Below are 21,578 nucleotides of genomic sequence, written 5' to 3'. Positions count from 1 at the left end.
CGCTTAGGCCCGGCCCTCGCCCTCCGCTCAGCGCCCGCCGCTGCGGACGCAAGCGGCGCAGCCTGCGTGCTTTGCGTAGCGGGGGGCATGCGCGCTGCGGGCTGCCCGCGGCGGTCGCCCGGGCGGCGTGTGCGCAGGGGGGTGGGTGTGTGTGTACACGCGTGGGCGGCGGGCAGGAGAACCCCCAGCCTCGCGGCTGAGGAAGCAGCCGGGCCCCGGCACCCCCCGCGCGGCCCCGGAGCTGGCGGCGAGGGCGGCCCGGGACGCTCACGCCTTGCCCGGTTCCACCGCCCTCCTCCCGCGGCTTCACCCGCCGCTAGCGCGCATGCTCCGCGGGGCGCGCTGACCTCAGCGCGTCACGCACGTACGCACGTTGGTGCGTAGGTACGTCGCGTCTCCACCCCCCGCCCCGGTAACCGGGGAAGCGGCGGCCGGCGGCTGCGGTGCCCGAGAGGTGAGCGAGGGGGCGCGGGGCCGGGCGGGGCGGGACGGCGCGGCGGCTCCTCCCCCGCCGGCCAGCGGCGTCCCCCGCGGGCGGGAGCTGGCGGGACCGCGGCCTAGTGCGGGCTCGGGCGGCCTCGGCCTGGCCCGCACAAAGGGCCCGCCCCCGTGCCGGGGGCCCGCGGGCGGGAAGGGCTGTGAGGGGCCCCGCTACCGGCCCCGCGCAGGGCCCGGTGTGCCAGGAGGGCGCGCCGCGGTGAAGGCGAGCTGCGGCTCCCTTCTGCCGCGCCTGCCGTGGGGCAGGGGGCTCTCCGCCGCGCCGGGGCCGCCTGTCTCCTTTCCGGCTGTGCCCAGGGAAGGGCGATCTCGGCGGGCGGGGGGTCCCTCCTCTCTTCAGCAACCGCCAGAAACGGGAGCAGCTAAGACATATCGCTGCGTTTCCCTCGCATGCCGGGGGTCCGTAGAAAGGGTCCGTGCCTTGGCGTTTCCTCCCTCGGAACGGCGTTCGCAGGGAAGCAAAGCCTGGGCAGTTAGGCTGCCGTCTCACTCCGCGTTTCATCGGTGTCCTGCAGGAACCCTCTCGGTGTTCAGTCACTAACGGGCTCCGTGGGCAAACAGACCAAATTTTGTACTTTTGCAGCTGTATGACAGAATAAAAGAATGATTCTTTTTCTTTTCTGGGGTGGTGGGAGGAAAAAAAATGTCGATAAGTACAGGGAGGAAGAATCCTTAAAATCGGATGTGATAACTTAAAAGATGGCCCGCTGGGCTGTCAGCAGCAGAAATGCGAAGTTACACCTTTCATCTGTTCGTTGTATATTTTGATCTCTTACCTGCCATGCGTCTGCAGGGGTGAAAGCTGCAAGGTGTGTCAGTGCAAGTGGGCGAACAGAACACCGGAGTCAGCTGCTGCCACGGAGAACTGAACAGCAGAGTTTTCCCCAAAGTCTCCTAGTGAGCTCTGGTCCAGACTTGAGATTTATTGAGCAAGTCCCACGCTGGCAAATGTTCTGCACAGGGAGCAATAGCAGTATTCGCTCTCAGATTATTTTGAAGTTGTTTCTCTTGCCAGTGAATTTTGATCTCATTGGAGGATTCTCACTGAATGTGAGGATTTGTTTAATAAGACTTGTAGCCTTCGAGCCGTCTAATTATAATGCACTTGAAAGCAGTGGGTATCATACTCTCTTTGGGTGCCTTAAAGGTATGACTTACTTGACCATGCAGATGAAATAATTAAATTACTTGGAATGGAAAGTGTACATCTTAGTATATCAGTTCAGTCTTCTCGTCATCTAACTTAGAAAACCGAGTTCTGGGCAGGCATGTTATATGGAGTATTTAAAATGTGGTTTGAAAAATGTAGGTCGGAGAACATACATATGGCTAAAGATGCTTTCTTAAGAAGAAGAGGGAGTTGACTTTTTGGCAGAAGTGTGCCTTGTCTCGTAACGGAGTGGTGTGCTGCCTTGGGCCCGCTCTTCTAGAGATGCCTGGATTGCAGTAGCGTGCTGTTTACAAAGCCATGAAACGCTCAAGGATGGGACTGTATGGACATGCAAAATACGCACTGAGTTGACTTCTCGTCTCTTGTTCCTCCTGATGTTCAAAGTTCTGGCCTTGGGTTTGTTTGTCTTAGGTTGCGAAACACACGAGACAGGCAACATCTTAAATGAGCTTAAGTAATCACTGAGGGACATGATCTGTATTGGAAGGCGACCTCTTTGTTTTATTCCTTTTTCGAATTGTGGATACATGCATACTTACAAGAAGAGAACAAAGCCCGAATCCTTTTTGGGAAACAGATCAAGCTCTTGTCAGTCACATTTCCACAAGTCTCTTTATCATGACTGAAGTAATCCACTTGCAAGAATAATTGTGACAATTATATATAACTGCCTAAAGCAGAACGGGGATTAATGTGTCTGTTCTGATTTTAACAGATATATTGAGGACATCATGAATTGGAATAAAGGTGGACCTGGTACTAAGAGAGGCTTTGGTTTTGGTGGGTTTGCCATAACACCTGGAAAGAAAGAGGAGCCTAAGCTCTCTCAACAGTCTCATAGCGCTTTTGGAACAGCCGGTTCTTCTGCTGCATTTGCGAAATCAGGACCTCCTCAGCTGCCTTCTTTCTACAAAATTGGGTCAAAGCGAGCAAATTTTGATGAAGAGAACGCGTAAGTAGGGTTATTTCTTGTGTTTATCTAGCTCTAGATTTTAGTGTTTTAAAGTTTCCGAGGTCAGGGAAAGTATCTGTGACATTTATGAGGTTTAGTTATTTAGAAAAGAAAATGAAGGATAAATACCCTAACACTGCGTTATGGTGTAACAGAACCCCGGTAGCTTTACAGCAGTAGTATCAAGAAAAACTGAGCTAGTCATCTGCAGGAACTCCCATCCCTGCTCTGCAGCAGACTTTTGGTGTCACCCTGGACTGATTATTTACCCTTTCATCATCTATAAAATGAGAATAATAATACATCCTTGCCTTTAAATATATTTAAAAGACTGTGAGATACTACAGTAGCCCATGGAGAGCTCTCCTCCTCTAGCTTTCCCCTCCCAAAGAACATACTTCAGCTGAGCCTCAGTCAGCTCAATCTTATTCACGCTCTGGTGTGTTCAGAATTGGAGCCAAGCAGGATAAATTTGGGTGTCTTTTGCACAGGGAAACAATCAACTCCACATTTCTTTACTAACCCTTCTATTAGCTGCATAAATCTGTTGATGAATAGGAGGGAGGTCAGAAAAGCATCCTATATTCACCAGCCTGGGAGAGCCACTCAGGAAGATCAGTTTCCTAACATCTATTTGCCCTACCACCACTTCTAGCTTACAACATGAATAATTGTAAATAAATAAATCTCAGCATCTTTTCCTGTGTACATACTGACTTTTATTATCCATCTCTGTGTGGGAAACTTGACTCGACTCAGAAACCATGAAAGAAAGTATGCTGCTGTAGACTATGTGCTGACTGCGCCATTGTTCGTTTCTTTTCAGGTATTTTGAGGATGAAGAGGAAGATTCCAGCAATGTCGAATTGCCGTACATTCCCGCAGAGAATTCCCCCACTCGCCAGCAGTTTCATTCCAAATCAGCAGACTCTGACAGCGATGATGATCCTCTGGAGGCATTCATGGCTGAAGTGGAGGCAAGACCCGGCTCGTGAAATGTTTATTAATTTATGTGGCCGTACTTCTCTCCAGTCAGGAGCAGCAAATGTCACTCATGGCTTTGGCAGCTGTATTCAGAATGTCACTTACCTTTTGTTTTTTATGTGAGATGCTGTGTTAATTAGAATTCAAAGGTGGATTAGATAGGGAGAGGGTGGATATGATTTACAATAGCTTAACTATTTAACTGTTTTGAGCATGTCAAAACAATACAACGAAGAGCTTTGTGTGTCTCTGAATATGAAATTAAGGTTTTGTGCATTTTTCACTACCTGAATTGAAATGTTTTGTATTTATCATGAGCTGTTTCTTAGCTACCGTTCTGTTATTAGCTGGATTCTATCACAGTGTTTTCAGGAGGAATGCGGAGAATGTATTTTTTCAACAACATTGCCGCGAAGTTACAGTATCTAAATTTCAAAGGAATTAGTAGGAGAATTTATTTAGCATAATAGGGTATGGAACAAGAGAAAGTTTAGTCCAAAAAGTGTTGTCTCTGTGGCATGATGGTCTAGTTATGTAGGAGCATTTTTCCCTTCCATGTTTTATCATCTTGGTTTTTTTAACATGTCATAATTTTATGACCTGTTAGGATCAAGCTGCTCGAGACATGAAGAGACTTGAAGATAAAGACAAAGAAAAAAAGAATGTTAAGTAAGTTCTCTTTTATAATTCCCATGCCTGCCTGTGTCTTGTATGGTGCTAAGAGAATTCCAATGCATTTTGTTGATAATGATTGTTCTGTAGACAATATAATATATACCTAGTAAACAGCATTAACCAGCGCATGATATCCCCCATGGGTAAAGTTCTGTGCAATAAAAATTGAGTAATAGGAGGGAAGAATCCATGGCGGCATCCTACGGTAAAATGTAACAACACTGAGGGTTATCTCACGCGAGAAGCCTTTCTAGGCCACACAAATTGGGGCGGCACGTTGTACTGCTACGACCTTCCAGATCAGCCTGAATAGTTTTTCTTCTTTCCACATCCTTGCAGTGATCAGGATGGTTTAGTTTAAAATTGCATCTATGTGAGCAAAATAAGTCAGTGCTGCTGTACCTGTAGTACTGGAGATTCTTCCAAACTTGAACTAGGTTTTAAGACATTCCCTGTAAAGCTGATATATTAGGTAGCATGTGACAATTGGGATACTAAATTTGGAGTTTAAAAACAGTTTACATTTTGCAGCTTATCTATCTGTTTTGACCAAGGAAAATAATTATGCTGTTGATTCTTGATATGAATGTCAGATGCATTGGTAGAACTTGCATTGCATGGGGTTGATCAGATTATACATGGTCCTGAAACAGAACACCGGATCCAAATCACCACCTGGGGAAGTTCTGAACCGGATTTGCACTTCCTGGCTCATATTCCTCTTCAGTTATGGGACTTCTGTAGCATCAAGAGCTTAGACCAGGATGATCTTTGATGTGGCTTCTACTGGGAAGATGGAGTCCTAATCTTTCAGTCTCATTAATAGAAGTAAAAAGAAGTCTTTGCAGGGTCGCTGTTATGGTTGGCACCAAATATGAAAACTCCATGGGTTGGGATTATAAATGTTACTGAGCTGTTAGTGTTGTGTCTTCCACGAAATATGGAGCTCAGCACTAATCAAATGAAAGTATGGAGCTGAGTATGTGGAACACTTGCAGGGAAGTTTTTTTTCTCCGCTTGTTTTTCCAGGGGTATTCGAGATGACATTGAAGAGGAAGATGACCAAGTGAGTTCCTATGCAGTCTTTCTATTTTCTTTTTTGTTTTTGTTTTTGTTTTTTTTACCTTCCCTTCCCAAATATATAACTACTAGGTACAAACAAAACTCCAGTATCATGCGCAATATCCGGACAATTCAGCAGGAAGCTCTAGTGGTTACCCTGCTGCCTCTACCCTTCTAGGTGTTTCACTAAAAAAAGGAAGAATATTAGGAGATCATTTCGTTCTCTTTTACTCCATTTAAGAAGATTTTTTTTCAGTCAATTTGAATTTCAACTTCCTGTACAGGTTTTTCAGTATCTGAGGGTCTCATCAAATTTGAAATTAGGAGAATCAACTAACATGGAGCACCAGTGAGAGACTGTTAAACTGTGGAGGCTGTTTGCGGTGAAATTTCATGTCTGTTAAGGGCAAGAATCAGGCTTTTTGCTCTTTATTTTCAGAGGAGCTCCAGTTCTGATTAAGCATCACTGTAACAGAAATAATAAAGAGGAAAGACTTCATTTCAAAATGTACCTTACTACTAAGTTGTAATTAATAACTATTGTGTTACTCGCAGTAATGCAGAGCATGGAAGGATTGTCTGGCCTCTAGGCCTTTGCTTCCAATTTGGTGAGTGTAGCTGTGCTGAAGTTTGAGCAAAGGTGACTTACACTTGGAGACAGCTGTTGTTCAGGTGTATCGTATGCATATCTATGTGACTGAGTGGTAATTGGCCATGCAAATGAAAAACCCAGATGAGTGTATACATTTATTTGTAATTGAACCTTGCTTTAAAAACCTGATCTTAAATATTGGCTTGAAAGTCAAGTGAGACTGGTGTTTTCTCCATGAGAGTGTCTTGGTGCGCCAGTGAGATTCTGTGAGACACGTACATATTTCTGAGCTGTAAGGATGGCATGTGGCAGTGGTGACAGTGACTTCTAACTTGGGCTTGTGTTGAAGGACTTCTGAAATAGTTTCTTTCCCGTTTGCTGTTGACTCTCTTAATGAAAAATAGATATATTTTCATTTCTTAGAGTCTAGTTAGGGGAAGTGGAGAAACTATTTTTGGCATAGTGTGTTTAAAAAAATGTAAACATATGCTTAGTAACATCATGTTGTTTGTTTAAAAACCTGCAGCATTTGTACTTTGTTCATGTGGAAATAAGAATAGATTTTTCTATTGTTAAAGCATAACGAGTCTTCGTAGAAGGAGTTGTTAAGCAGACATGTAAGAGAAGTTGTTTGTTTTTTAAAAGCATTTTGTGGTCTGACACTTTAGTTGTTTTCTTTGTTTGTACTTATTGTCCTTCTGGGTGTAACTGTTGGTATTTATTAGAAGAATCAGTTCTAGTGAACGGGTTTTTTTTCCTCAATGGCGGGTGTGAAAGCAAACAGCCATCTAGCATATGCATCATTTAAACAAACGTAATAGTATTTTTGCATCCTATTGTATGTGATTTTACTGATATGTTTTGCTGCAGGAAGCTTATTTTCGCTACATGGCTGAAAACCCCACTGCTGGTGTGGTCCAAGAAGAGGAAGAGGATAACCTGGAGTATGATAGTGATGGGAATCCAATTGCACCGTCCAAAAAAATCATTGATCCTCTTCCACCTATTGACCATTCAGAGGTAGGAAGTTTATTCCATTCTGTTCTGTCTGAGGCATTCTAGAAAGCAGGAGCTAAGAAGTAGATTGAAATCATAGAATACCAGGTTGGAAGAGACCTCAAGGATCATTGGTCCAACCTTTCTTGGCAAAAGCACGGTCTAGACAAGATGGCCCAGCACCCTGTCCAGCTGAATCTTAAAAGTGCCCAATGTTGGGGAGTCCACCGCTTCCTTGGGGAGATTATTCCAATGGCAGATTGTTCTCATTGTGAAAAATTTTCCTCTTCTTTCCAATCAGAATCTCCCCAGGAGTAACTTGTACCCATTACCCCTTGTCTTTTCCATGTGACTCCCTGTAAAAAGGGAGTCTCCATCTTCTCTGTAGCCACCGTTTAAATACTGGAACATGGTGATAAGGTCTCCCCTAAGCCTTCTTTTCTCAAGGCTGAACAAACCCAGTTCTCTCAACCTTTCCTCATATGGCAGGCTTCCCAGTCCTTTGATCATCTTTGTGGCCCTTCTCTGGACCCTCTTCAGCCTGTCCACATCTTTTTTGCACAGCGGGGACCAAAACTGAACACTATTCCAGGTGTGGCCTGACAAGCGCTGAGTAGAGTGGGATAATGACTTCTTTATCTCTGCTGGTGATGTCCTTGTTGATGCAGCCCAGCACCCTGTTGGCTTTCTTTGCCACAGCAGCACACTGTTCGCTCATATTGAGCTGCTTGTCCACCAGGTCCCTTTCCACAGAGCTGCTCCCCAGCTGGGTAGATCCCAGCCTGTGCTGCACTCCTGGATTATGTTTTCCCAGGTGCAAGACCTTACACTTGTCCTTGTTGAACTTCATAAGGTTCTTGTTAGCCCACTCCTCCAGCCTATCGAGGTCTTCCTGCAGGGTTGCTCTCCCTTCCGAAGTGTCCACTTCCCCACTCAGTTTGGTGTTACCAGCAAACTTCATCAGGGTACAATTGATCCCATCATCCAGATCCCTTATGAAGATACTAAACAGCATTGGGCCCAATATTGATCCCTAGGGGACCCCACTTGTGACAGGTTGCCAGTTTGAAAAGGAGCTATTTACCACCACCCTCTGGGTGCGGCCTGTCAGCCAGTTCCCCCCCCACCGCACAGACCACTTGTCTAGACCATAACGCATCAGTTTCTCCAGGAGGACGCTGCAGAAATATGCTCTGTCCCCGTGCATCGAAGTTGGCAGGTAATATTTCAGTGCTGTGCCACTTGAGTCATACTAAAGATCCTTCAAATGACTTCATATTAAACTAATGTTCTTGCAGATAATTAAGAACTTTTTCTCTCAAAAGGACCCTTTCCCTCCAAAACTAAGTGTACAGGGAGAGAATTTTGAGTCCTGGACTAACCGAGTAATTACCCTTGCAGATTGAATATCCACCGTTTGAGAAAAACTTCTATGATGAGCATGAGGAGATCACCAGTCTCACCCCACAGCAAGTGGTGGAGTTACGTCATAAGCTAAATCTCCGGGTAAGCTGGTCACAAAACTGTCCTCCTAGGATCTTCTCACTCCCATTTTTTTGGACTGCCTTAGTAGTTTTCGTGAAGATTTTCACAGGGATCTCCAGCTTTTGAATACCAAGCCTCTTGGATAGCTTTAGTGACTTTGATTTAAGGGAGCTTGGTTTTCCTCAGCAGTTCTTGAAAGTCTTCTCTGGACTTGTCAAAGTGGGCACCCAAGATTGCCAGTTGCATGGTTGCATTTGGAGTAAGGGACTAAGAATCGAAACTGGAAATATTATATGCAAGAATTAGTTCTTCGCCATTTGTGACATGTTAGTGTGGTGACTTTCTATGAAGGGAATTATTTGGGGAAGAAGGAGACCAATTATACAAGGGGGGTAGGTATGATGTTTAGTAGCTTATGTTGATTGACAATTTATCTAAATTTTTATACCTGAAAGTCCTATTTACACAACACATCTGGAATTTGCACCTAGTTAAACTTATGTCTATTCAAAAAATAAAAAGCCGTTTTGGAGGTAGAGACACACTTTTTTTCATTTTGGTACAGATTGCTCTTTGTTTTTCTCTTACTGTTCATGAACAAAGATATGTTTCTGTTTCTAAGGTCTCTGGTGCTGCTCCTCCGAGGCCTGGCAGTAGTTTTGCTCATTTTGGGTTTGATGAGCAACTTATGCATCAAATTAGGAAATCCGAGTATACCCAGCCCACTCCTATACAGTGTCAGGTGAGTGTTGTTACTTCTCTAACATCTAAAGAGAACTAATAGAACACATGCAAAGGTCCCTAGTGCATATGAGGGTGTATACCATTCTAGTTTCCTATATAGAGCTGTCATGGAGAAGAATAATTTGTATTTTTCTAGGAAAATAGCTTTGATATTTTTTAAATAGACGTTTACCCACTTTTTTTCTTGTTAAATGACCACTGTAAATAAATCCATATACTTTTCTTCATTTGTCTCTTAGTGAAGACTGAAGAACGTACATGTGACATCTCTTGCTTATAGAAATGTATGAAAGGTTTTTTATATGTGTTTAGAAATTGTATTAAAAATAACCATAGCAGTAGCTAAGTAAAGAGCCATACATTGACAACTTTATTCCTTTAAACAGCTTATACTTGAATGTCTTGTAACTAGAATAGTTGGCAGTTAGAATAAATGTCCCATGAGCTGGACCATTTAACTGGTCATTCCTTGGAGAACCGTGCAAGCAAAAGGGATTCTACTGCATATGTAGATTGATTACCATAAGTAATTAAGGTTATCAATAATGTGATTATAACCACACTACTTCAGAGGCTTTTCTTGAAGTGTAAAAAATGACATGGTGCTGTGTCCAAGGGATGTGTACTAGGACCTTAGTCCATACTGTTTGTAAAAAAACTGTGGTTGAGAGGTCCTTATAGCAACAGTAGGGATGAACTGAGGACTTCAGCACTCAGAATGGTTACGGAAAGAATAGGCTCAGAGAATTTGTTTTTCCCATTCTTACAGCTGGACAGGATGCATTTGTGGACATGTAAATGTATCCTTGGGGTGTTTTGCTGTGCCCAAACATTGATTTCATATAGGACACCAACAGTCGTAACATGATAATTGCTTCCAGCCCTTAAAACAAAGTAATTCAGATCTGAACTTGGCAATAAAACTGTGTAAGCATCAACGTATGTTGCTACGAGTCCTCTGTAATGTGCTTTTCTCTTGTTATCTGAGTTTTCATGTAATACCTAGCACAAGAATATGCTATGGTAGGCATAATGTGGGTTTAGAATCTCCTTACTTTTAGGGTGTTCCAGTTGCACTAAGTGGCAGAGATATGATTGGGATAGCTAAGACTGGAAGTGGAAAAACAGCAGCCTTCATCTGGCCGATGTTGATTCACATCATGGATCAAAAAGAGCTTGAACCAGGGGATGGTCCCATTGCAGTGATCGTATGCCCGACCAGAGAGCTTTGCCAACAGGTAGGTGTATAGTAAGCATATATGTGCCATACAGTGTTCTCATAGAAGATGACAAAATTCTGGGCAGAAATTATCAGAGAACCTCAGTAAACTATTTGAAAAAACTACTCTGTGCATTAGTAGCGTGCCTCCAATGTAAGCTCACAGTTCTCTCTTACACCTGTTTTTGTTGAAGGATCGTGGCAAATCTGAAATTGTTAACTTTTGCACAGTGCTCCCGTATTATTCCTAAGTATTAAGAATACTGTGGATGCATTGCCACAAATTGTATGTGTGAAAGGATAGAGCCTGCAGGTTGAATTACGATTGGATGCCTAAATAGGTTTCCCAAATAAATTGTTGGAAATTATCCACAAGTATTGAAGTATTCAGCCCTGCGGATTTCTGAATAAGTTCACTAAGTTATTAGCTGAAAAGTGGATTTCAGGAGCTGGACTGTATTTCCAAGGTAGGTATGTTTTCTCAGATCTGTCTAACGTGAACTGTGATGTGCTTTGTTTAAAATTCTCAGATCCATTCTGAATGTAAGCGCTTTGGTAAGGCATATAATCTGCGCTCCGTAGCTGTATATGGAGGAGGAAGCATGTGGGAGCAAGCCAAAGCCCTCCAGGAGGGGGCAGAGATAGTTGTCTGCACACCAGTAAGTACCTGTATGCACACAGTACAATTTTTTGTTGCTTAACTGAAGCCGAGACAGATTTTTAATACCATTGGTGATGCAGGATTTGTTCTCTGATCACTGAAATCTAGGTTCTTCACAGGTTATCAGATGTTGAGAGCAAATATGCTGGGTTTATTTGTGTCCCAAGAGAAATTGAAAGAGATTAGGTATGATTTCCAATAGAAGACAGGGTAGCAAGCAAGGTCTGCTTGAATCAGCGTCAGTTGTGTGCCATACCAGCTTCTCATTGCTGAGCCTTAAATTCATGAAGAAAAATCCCAGAATGTCATGAACTTGAGTGCCATCTCACTGAATGAGTGTAGAGCCTGTGGCAGTAATACTGAAGGGTTGAAACACTGAATCAGAATGGGTGTTGATGCTGAACTGGTGATTTAAATGAGCACCATTGTCAACTGACTTTGCTTATTGCAAAAACTAGTTACGAACTTGGGCAAAACTGAGCAACTAATGGTTGGAGGAAGTTTTGTTGTGGCTATTTATTGGGGTACTAGGCAAGAAAACAAAGCATGAAGAACTCCTGCGCCAAATATGGGATTAAATAGCCAGTTCACAACTAAAATTTAATTGAAATGAAGACTAGGGAATTTTAGGATCTCAGCACTGTTAACCTTGAAAATCCAGTCCTAAAATTCAGCTTGTCAAGTATAGTTGATGAGAGTTTCAGGAATCTGTTTCTGTGACTTGAATATTGACACTTACTTCTAGAGTGAAGCCTTGAGATGTTTTCTGTTCTAAGTTTCTGGTAAGTGAGGATAAAAAGCAGTTAAGTGCTTGAAGGTTGCATATATTAACATTTTTAAAATATGCTTTAAAAACTTGGCTTTTTTTTTTTTTTAATAGGGTCGTTTAATTGATCATGTGAAAAAGAAAGCTACAAACCTTCAAAGAGTCACTTACCTTGTGTTTGATGAAGCTGACAGAATGTTTGATATGGGTTTTGGTATGTAATAAACAAAGGTCACTGTTTTGGAAAGCAGTGGTGTCTAGTTCTCAGCTTAGTACGACTGTGTATAACCCCTGTAGCTTCATATACTTGAAAATACATTAAGGAAATACTTTATAGACAAAAGTCATATTTCAAGGTCTAATATCTCTTGCTGTAAAGAGATCAGCAAAGTCCTGTTGATGTTGAAGTCCAAAACCCCTGATTTTTATCTTGGGAGTTGCTGAATAACTTTTGGGCAAGTCACTTCTGTGCTTTGGTTGTGTGTGTACAAACTAGTGGTGTTAAAAGAACTTTCTACTTTATTGGAAGAGGTTTGGTCATTCAGATCTGGATGATTTTGAATATGTGCTCAAGCATCATGGGACATAGCAAAGATTTGACAGTACTATAACACCGCAAACGGAGGGAGACACTTGTAAGATGTACAAGGTATGCACAGACTTAGCTAGGATCTTTGCTTACGGAACTTTTTGCTGAAGGAACTTCCAAAAGTTTCTTTGTACAGCAAAAGAACTTCCACTGTGCAGCAAATAGCACCTGGAAGTCACAGTATAACATTAAATACTGAGTGAGAGGCACTCATTCGTTCTATGGTTATTTGTTAAATAAAGCAGTGAAGTTGCATTTTGAGTTACTCTACTAAATAATGAGCACACAATGATTACTACATTTTCCCTCTCCTTTCCAGAATATCAGGTCAGATCAATTGCTAGCCACGTACGTCCTGACAGACAGAGTAAGTATAAGCATGTTTCAAACTAAACTCCTGAGAGTCGAAGGAGGCTGTATGGTGGGCTGCCAGTTAAGGATCTGGAACAGAGCTGGGATTTCCTGTTCTTGACGCAGCCACGCAATGAGACTTTTGCAAGAGTCCACTGGTGTTAATTCTCAGTGTGGGCTGTTGGGAGGGAGCACTTGTGAGTGTGGTTAAATACCCATACTTGTTCATCAGACTGTAATCCCTCCACAGACTTTACTCAGGGAGAAGATGATTAGCTGAATTAATATTAGTATGCGTTGAGATCCTGTGTTCTCAGCTGCCATGAAAGAACGTTCACAGCAGTGCCACTTATTATCCACATCTTCTTTCAGATGCCATGAAATGTGTTTCCACTTTGAGGTATTCTAATAGCATGATTGATAATTTTCATTAGAACCAGTAAAACAGACTGCAGCTTCAGATCGCTGACACCTAGTACAGTTGTACAGGTCCTCATTCACAAGATCTGTGCAGTGTTAAAGAAAATGTATTTTTCAGGGAGTTCAAATACTGTTTTTCTTTTAGCCCTCTTGTTCAGTGCCACTTTCCGTAAGAAGATTGAGAAATTGGCTCGAGATATTCTGATTGACCCAATTCGAGTCGTGCAGGGAGACATTGGAGAGGTAATTCCACATTACTTCTGAGACAGTCGGAGAAAAGAACCATTCTGTTTCTGTTGTCTGAAATTTATGTTAAACTGCAGTAGTCACCATTTATATTTAAGAGTAAATACTTTGTGCTTAACAAAAAATAGTAAGGTTTTGGTTTGTTTTTTAATTTTATTGAGTTTTCTTTCTGCCAACAACTATTCTTGTAGTGGTGGGAGCTTTCATCAAGGAGTGAAACAACATTAATGCAGTGATTTTTTTTGATTTTTTTTTTTAATTAGGCTGAATCAATGGGTATATCCTTTTGTTTTGTCTCAAAACTATAAATAAATTACAGCTTTTGCAATGAAGGATTTGAAACTTAGACTGTAATGTCTTTCAGCTGGTTTATGTGGGAATGTTGATTCTATACTTGCTTGACAGTAGCAGCTGAACTATTAGCAGACTAGTAATGAGACTTGGTAGTAAGTCAAGGAAGTGGGCAGATTACACTTGCTGTGAAGAAACTGTGCTTACAATACATGAAAACTGTTGAGAAGTTTCACAAGGTGCCTTCAGAACATTCTTCTTTTAATCAGTTCTCCATTTTTTATTTTTTTCAATTAGGAATGTGAGGTGTCCCTTTATAACAAAAAATTAATGGCTACCTGAAGCCCATTCTTTGTGGGAAAATGTTTTTCCTAAGCATTGCTTAAGAAAGAAGCAGCTTTCCTAAATCAATCACATGGTTTCTTTTCTTTGATTATTACTCGGAGAGCATCATCCTTGAAATCATTCATATTTAAATGTGTAAAAACGAAATCTTTCAGAGAAACTTCCAGATAGTGCTGTGTGCTCCACTGCACTTTTATTACTTGCAATAGGGAGTGTACAGGGAGTCTGTTTATACCTCCCCTCTTCCTGACTCCGAGGACACGTCACAGCTCACAGGGGTACTTTCTCTGATCTGCATATGAATAACTTTTACTGATGAGCATCCTCTCCATCTCAGACCCTGCTCTTGCACAGTCTGTTTTAGATTTTAATAGCATCTGTGGCAAGAGCATCTAAATTGCAAGTGCCCATCTTTAGATCAGTAGGGTGCTAAAGTGCATCGTGTCAAAGACTGCACTTTGCCTCTCTCAGGTTTAGCAAAGAGTAGCTTGTTTAACCCCTGCCTTTTCTGCACTGTGAAAATGAAGTGGTCAGCAGTTAGACAAGAGCTGAAACCTCTTTTAAAGGAGAATTTTGGTCCCCTGCTCCTCCGCTTTTTATTCTCATGCTTAGTTTAAATTCCTGGGTTTATCCTGCCATCTGTGTGTGTTTGCCATACTGTCGTTTCTGTCCTGCGTTATTGCATGTCTTATTTCTCCCCTTAGGCAAATGAAGATGTTACTCAAATTGTGGAGATTTTCCCCTCTGGCCCTAGCAAATGGAACTGGCTGACTCGACGCCTCGTGGAGTTCACGTCTTCTGGGAGCGTTCTCCTGTTTGTCACCAAGAAGGCAAATGCAGAAGAGCTGGCCAATAACCTTAAGCAGGAGGATCATAATCTGGGGCTGCTTCATGGTGACATGGACCAGAGTGAGAGGAATAAAGTCATTTCAGAATTTAAGAAAAAGGGGATCCCGATACTGGTAGCTACTGATGTGGCAGGTATGTGACATTCTAAGAAACGGCAGGTCATACAAGTTGTGGATATCAGTAGAAAGGCTAACACATGTCAGTGGAAGGCAACAAGGCTGGCTTCTACACCTGCTGGGCACTGTGTTCCAGGCATTTTTTCAGAAGTACACAGTGTTAGCAAGGGGTTTTATTTTTAAAGTCTCCTAATGGTGTTTAAGTTACAGTATGACAGATATTTTTTCATATACAGAAAGAAAATACGCTGTTCCTTAAGGAAGTAGTTGCTATTCGTTAATCAGCTGACGCATTATGCATGCTTAAATGAAGAGGAAATGGACACACTTGAGGCCTTCTCTAGAACAGCTTTTGTACCCAGATGTTTAGCTGAACAAAGAGTGAACTTCCGTGTCCTTTAATAAAGCCCTCTCTCTTCCTTGGAATAACAATCGTTTAAAGAGATCTCTTCCATCTCCAGTCCTGTGAACTTGGGGATTGGTGTAATTTACACTACTCCTGGAGAAGATAGTGCTACACTTAAGATAACAAAGAGTTTTAGCCTATGAAGGGTGTCTTAACTGGGGTGTGTTCCTGCAGAAACTCCTTTTATATGCTGGAGCAGAATGAAGTGATACGCTGGTATGCATGGGATTGCTTTGAGTTCATTCAGGATAATCACGCTTACCGCTATATTGTTCTTTATTACAGCTCGTGGGTTAGATATTCCTTCCATTAAGACTGTGATCAATTATGATGTGGCTCGGGACATAGATACGCACACCCACAGAATTGGTCGTACTGGCAGAGCAGGCGAGAAGGGAGTTGCCTACACTCTGCTGACTCCCAAAGACAGTAACTTCGCGGGTGATCTTGTCAGAAATCTGGAAGGCGCTAATCAACATGTTTCCAAAGAGCTGTTGGATCTAGCAATGCAGGTACGAACAAGCAAAACTCCTTGAGTAGAGGAAGGTTCCTTCCATGACTGGCACAAAATCAGGAGCTCAGGAACTTGTTTCTGGCTCCATCATGTGTTCGCAGTGACCTTTTGGCAGCATACGCTGTTTTTAAGTAGGCTTTCTAGTGTTTCTAATGGCCTGTGAAAGAATCCATAAAGACATGAAGATTTTGGAATGCAGTGTGTAATCTATTTTGGGGTCAGGCACTGCCTAGGAAATTAGGAGCTGTAATCTGGCTGATGCCAGCAGAGCACTCCAGCTCCAGTATCTCATTACAATCAGATTTTCGATATGCATTTGTGGCAGGCACCTGGGAAACGCAGCTTAGTTGAAAGCTAAACTAGAAAATAATTACAGGGACATTTACTCTCTGAAACGGTTGTTGCTTGATCATTATACCTGCTTGGCAGTGCTGTCTGGCAGGCTTGCTATATATAGGTATGATGGATAGCTGAAGCAATTGTACTTGCGCCACTGTACTCGTCAGCTCTTTAAGTTCTTGTCTTTTGCTGCCCGTGTAGCTGCAAGAGAGCGAAGGCTTTTTGGTAATTCCCAAATTCAGAGATGGATTAGCATGCTTGTGGCTTCATTGCCAATCAGCTTGGGCGCTAGCTGCTAGAAGTAAGTATTTTTTCCAAGGTACAGAGGCAGCATTTTCAGAAGGGACAGAATTTGTGAGGCCAAGCTCCACAGGCTGCCTTTGAGAGGAGAGTATAGAAGCTGAATGGCTTGGCTTACTGGCTTCTTCAGGTTTGAAGAAACTATAGGGCATAAAAAGAGGTGCAGCCAACCATTATTTAAAAACCTGGTAACAGGAGGAGGTCTGGTTGGACTGCCCTTTCCTGGCCACTGCTTGTTGCAGGAAGTTTTGCTGTGGCAGAACCTCATTTCTCCTTAGCCGGGCAGTGGGCTAAATCAATAAAACCCAAGTATGAGCAAGTGCAGAGCTCCCAAGTGAATGGCATTAGAGATTGCATTTATTCCTGGGTTTATTAGAATGCAAACCCCCAAAACTTTAACATGGATGAAACTTCAGGACAGAAAATTAGTTTTCATAAAAAGTATTTGTAACAAAAAGCTTCAGACCCACATGACAGAACTGTCTACAGCTTAGTTTCAAAGCGCTGTAGTCTGTCACATCCCATCCCCTTGCAACAGCTGTATTGTTGAATGGGAAACAGTGTATTTATATTTTTCTTTTGAAATGCTCAAAATCCCTCTTTTCTGAGCCTCATTACATGCATTTATGAAGCTTCTTATTCCCTCTGGTGAGAAGCATTTGTCCTTCTTTTGTACAGAATCCATGGTTCCGGAAGTCACGTTTCAAAGGAGGAAAAGGCAAGAAGCTGAATATTGGTGGTGGTGGCTTAGGATACCGTGAACGTCCTGGTCTGGGATCAGAAAATTCTGTAAGTAGTTGTTGTTTACGGATTCTTGGAACTTTTAAACTTAGTATTGACTACTCTTTAGTTCAAAAAAATCTTCTCAGTACTGGAGAATAGCCTCTGCTTTCGAAAGTTTTCATAGCTCAGAATCTTTCAGAATTAGCGTCAGAAATATCTCAAGTGAAACTGTCCTGTGCTGTTACCCTCTTGTCAAGAGCTGCCCTCTTTAGGGCCAGAGTGATCCAGAAGGTTTGGAGATTCTTCCCAAAATAGACTGTCAATGCAAAATAAGTGCTAATAAATTACTTGAGAAGCCATTTCTAGGCTGATTCTTGGCAATGTCCATGCTAGGAAAACAGCTCATTGCCAATGTGTGTGGGGACAGAGTTTAACTGTAGACATGTCGAAAACACATCGTGTTCAGCATCTTTCCAAAAGTCACAGCTGAAGCCTTGTTCACACTTTGTCTTGGCTATGACCTCTGTGAAAATCTCCATTTGACTGCATTTTGCTTTTGCTTGTACTGTAAGGAGCTGGGAACTGCGGTTATACTGTTGACTAGTGAGTCACTAAGACTTAATGTGTCTTTACTTTTCTGTCGTCCTCAAGGTCGTGGGGCAAACTGTTCTGCTGCTCAGTGCTCTCCCGAAGTTTGTCATCCTCAGTAGATGTATTTCCTGAGTGCAGGGTCAAGATAGATTCGGAGAACGGTTGAATTGAAAAGTGTCTGTGTTGGATAAATCTCTCCAGTTGTCCTTTGTCTTTTTGCATAGGACCGTGGAAACAACAACAGCGTGATGAGTAACTATGAGGCATACAAGCCATCCACTGGGGCAATGGGAGACAGACTTACGGCAATGAAAGCAGCTTTTCAGGTTGGTTCGATCACTTCTACTCCAAGTTCTAACTCAAGAGGAAAGGACGTAACATGGAAAAATTATACTACTGATGATTCAAGACAATTATGGGTTTTTTTTCTCCCCTGAAAATGCAGAAACCCTGTTGACTTCAGGGAAGTTGAGTTTGGTAGCTGTGGCCGTGTCTCATCCGCTTGGAGCACGCGCTCAGCATTGCAGTCCAAAGTGGTAGAATTAGTATGCAGGCTGGACTGAACATGTTTGCACAAAGTTAATTTGCCAAACTTATTTTGTTTTCTGCTGTCTCTTTGCTCTCTTTCCCGTCTGGATTCTGCTCCTAGGCTTGATCCTATTTAGGTTGCTTAGCAGCAATAGTGTAATTGCAATCAAAAGAAAGAGGGAACAGAGAAACCCTTTCTCTTCAGTGTAAAAATTAACCCCACAATATAGGGGTTCCCTTGTTTCTGTGGTCTGGTAGCAGATGTCCGTTACTAATTCTGTGTTCGTAAGCACAGCAGGAATGTAATCGCTCCAAGACTGACTTTTTATAGGAACTCCTTCTCTTAGGGGCTCCCCAGAATTCAAGACAGGCTTGCATATGCGTGATGACTGCTTGTTTTGTGGTGCAGTGTAGAGACAACCACGCTCTCTTTTTTCTTTCTGTCTCTTTCTGGCAGTCCCAGTATAAGAGCCACTTCGTTGCTGCAAGCTTAAATAATCAAAAGACTGGTAGCTCTGCTGCTGGTGCTAGTGGCTGGACCAGCGCTGGGAGCTTGAACTCAGTACCGACGAGTTCAGCACAGCAAAATGCTGCAAATCCTGACAGCCCAATTGCAGCCGCCGCAGCAGCAAAGGGTGTTCCAGGTTTCACCAGCACGGGGAATTTGAGTAGCGTTCCCACCTTTCCAAGTGTCGGCGTACAGGGCTTCAACAACACAAATGCCAGCACCAACAATCGAGAAGGCGGCGGCGGCAGCACCGGCGTTGCTGCTGCTGGCGGCGGTGGCGGCGGCAGCGGTGGTGGCAGCGGCGGCAGTGGTGGTGGCGGTGGTGGCGGCGGTGGCGGCATTGTCAGAGAACGATACAACGACAACCGGAACAGTCGCCACAATGAGGTCCCGCGCCGTGGAGAGGGTGGTGGTCGCTACAACGATGTGCAACGCCATGGAGAAGGAGGCGGTCGCCACAGTGACGCTTACCGCCATGGAGAGGGCCGACATGGCGACAACCATCGCCACGGTGAAAGCCGGCACTTCGCTGATGTGGGCAGTGGCAATCGCAATAATGGTGATAGCAGGAATAGCAACGAAGGTAGGAACAACGAGAACAGGAATGGTGAGAACAGGAAGGATGCCAACAGCCGAGACAACAAGACAGATGGTTTTGCTGTCCCAGAGCCCCCAAAACGTAAGAAGAGCCGGTGGGACAGTTAAAAGCTGGTGTTTCACAGCCTGGAATCTCTGCAGGTAGTGTTGTCTTTTTCCAGAGGATTTCTTGGGGTTTTTGGTAACTGGTTGTTGAGCAGCTGGGGGAGGAGAAGGAAACCATGAAAACTCCCCATGCAAATCTGGGCCGGTACATCCGCGGACAGATTCACTCTAATGATGTGTACACACAGTGCTTAGTCAAAGAGAAATCATTTTGATAAAGCTTCCTGGGTTCTGCTTTTAAACATTCAGTGCTCAAGTGACTCTCTGCTGGATTTAAACAGATCTTCTTGACAAGAAAGAAGCTGTTTCACGTCCTTGGAACGTTAAGAAACTGTTGTCCATAGAAGTATAAAGTAGTCTTTTCTTAACCAGCGTTCACATTTAAAAAACCAGTCCATCTAGAGATGCTCAGGACCCACTGTTAAACATTAATCTTTCAGCAATTTGTTCAGTATGGTGAGTTCTTCCCCAACCGCTTCTTTTCACATATTCTCTTATCCCCAAATAATTTGGCCTCCAGGTTGCCCCTTACATCTCTCCCCACCAACTAAGAATGTATCGATTTGCGTTGCTGAAGGTGGGATGAAGCAAGTTGATTTTTCTTTCCCTTTTTTTTACTTTTTATGAGGATGTTCAAGGGATCCTTCTCCAGCCCAGCTAACCACAAGTTCGCGTGTAGTGTAGGGTGGGCTCCCTGCCTTGTTTGTGGTCAGTACATCAATCCCAGTCCCATTGCCCAGGTATTTTTTTCTTTTAAAGAACCTCTTCTTCCCTAATAACCTTCGTTTTGGTGGAAGCCTGCATAGCAAACTTGTCTCTCTGCTGTGCCTATGCGCCCTCTGTTATGAGAGGGTTGAGTGCTTTCTTCAAATTGAAAACAAAAAAGGGAAAAAAATGTAGATACGCCACAACAATCAGAGGCTGGTGCCCCCCACGAAGCGTAGCTAATCGAAGAGGCTTCATTCAGAAATTCAGGGACCTGCTGCTCAGAAGCCTTTAGGGAGAACCCGAAAAGCGATCGATGAAGTGGAACAGCTCAAATATCGCCCCATATTGGACACATGTAGTTAAAACTGTAAAATCTTGCTTGACCGTTTTTAACTCGTCGTGTGTATTACCCATTTTTTAACTTTTTTTTTTTTTTTTTTTTGCGCCATAAAGGTAAGGAAGAACTCTTTTGTTGAAACATGTCAGCACCCACCTCTGTCTTGTTTCTACTGAAAGAAGTATCAGAAACTGTCAGGGTTTTGTGACATTGTGATGTTTTCTTTATCAGCTGTGCATTTACTTTCTGCTTGCTCTAGTAAATGTTTTATTACTGGGACAAAAATATCTAGCATGTGCTTTTTATTCTCCACTTCTTCCTTTGGCTGATCCAGCGTTTGGATGGAGATTTGACTGGCTGGAGATTGGACTGCGTCCCTTCCTTTCACCAGCAGTTGTGGATGCAGTTGATAAAAGACTTCCTGTGGTTTTCCTCAGTATCTTTCGCCTCAGACTGTTTTGCAAACCCTGTTTTAGCTTCAAAGCCTCCTGGGGAATAGATTTTCCTCCATTTTGCAAGTGGGAAGGATACAGCCCAGGGCACGTTGCTCATCCCAGCCTTTCATGGAGTCATTGGTAGAGCTGGAAAGAGAACTCGGCAACAGCCTCGTGATCTGGCTTGCATGTGTACTGGTTTCAGTTAAGACAGCAACTTGATTATTCGGGACCCCTCACTAACTAGCTCTAATCTGTGGGGATTTTTTTTAAGAATAGCTTCCACTTGAATTATCTAATCACGGTCTAGGCAGAAACCTCATTGCGCTGGTTTGAGCTCTGCATATTTAGTATTAAGACAAGGATTTTCCAGGGCAGATGTGGCAGGGGGTTTAGGAGCAGCTAACGGTTGAGTTCCCCTTTCCTTATCACATTTAAGGTTTATCACTGCACAATTAAAGATTTGAGTTTCAAAA

General features: G+C 43.2%; 1 protein-coding gene across 2 annotated transcripts; it reads left to right on the top strand.

The window, feature by feature from the left end:
* The first annotated feature begins 350 nt into the window (after positions 1 to 350).
* On the top strand, positions 351 to 20,953 carry DDX42 (DEAD-box helicase 42). 2 transcript variants are annotated; one of them, XM_076356533.1, is made up of 19 exons: positions 351 to 454; positions 2,385 to 2,621; positions 3,448 to 3,598; positions 4,213 to 4,274; positions 5,310 to 5,346; positions 6,805 to 6,954; positions 8,332 to 8,436; positions 9,038 to 9,157; positions 10,221 to 10,397; positions 10,909 to 11,037; positions 11,920 to 12,019; positions 12,714 to 12,761; positions 13,311 to 13,408; positions 14,752 to 15,028; positions 15,704 to 15,930; positions 17,250 to 17,360; positions 18,110 to 18,211; positions 18,871 to 19,659; positions 20,785 to 20,953. In XM_076356533.1, the coding sequence occupies exons 2-18, from the start codon at positions 2,401 to 2,403 to the stop codon at positions 19,624 to 19,626; spliced, it is 2,871 nt and encodes a 956-aa protein (XP_076212648.1). In that variant the 5' UTR covers positions 351 to 454; positions 2,385 to 2,400; the 3' UTR covers positions 19,627 to 19,659; positions 20,785 to 20,953. The 2 variants fall into 2 exon arrangements, with proteins under 2 accessions (XP_076212648.1, XP_076212647.1); XM_076356532.1 differs by having other exon boundaries at positions 18,871 to 20,953.
* The last annotated feature ends 625 nt before the right edge of the window (positions 20,954 to 21,578 follow it).

Source organism: Aptenodytes patagonicus, chromosome 20 (assembly GCF_965638725.1).
Source record: "Aptenodytes patagonicus chromosome 20, bAptPat1.pri.cur, whole genome shotgun sequence".
In the NCBI taxonomy this organism is placed as follows: Eukaryota; Metazoa; Chordata; class Aves; order Sphenisciformes; family Spheniscidae; genus Aptenodytes; species Aptenodytes patagonicus.
Note: the sequence above shows the minus strand (reverse complement) of the source record. Positions and strands in the feature narration are given on the sequence as shown.

Bases quoted from the DNA above. Each gene is read 5' to 3' on its own strand.
- DDX42 (XM_076356533.1), top strand. From the start codon at position 2,401: ATGAATTGGAATAAAGGTGGACCTGGTACTAAGAGAGGCTTTGGTTTT. The intron at 11,038-11,919 runs GTAAGTACCTGT...TTTTTTTAATAG, and splicing joins AGATAGTTGTCTGCACACCA to GGTCGTTTAATTGATCATGT. The intron at 15,931-17,249 runs GTACGAACAAGC...TCTTTTGTACAG, and splicing joins TGTTGGATCTAGCAATGCAG to AATCCATGGTTCCGGAAGTC.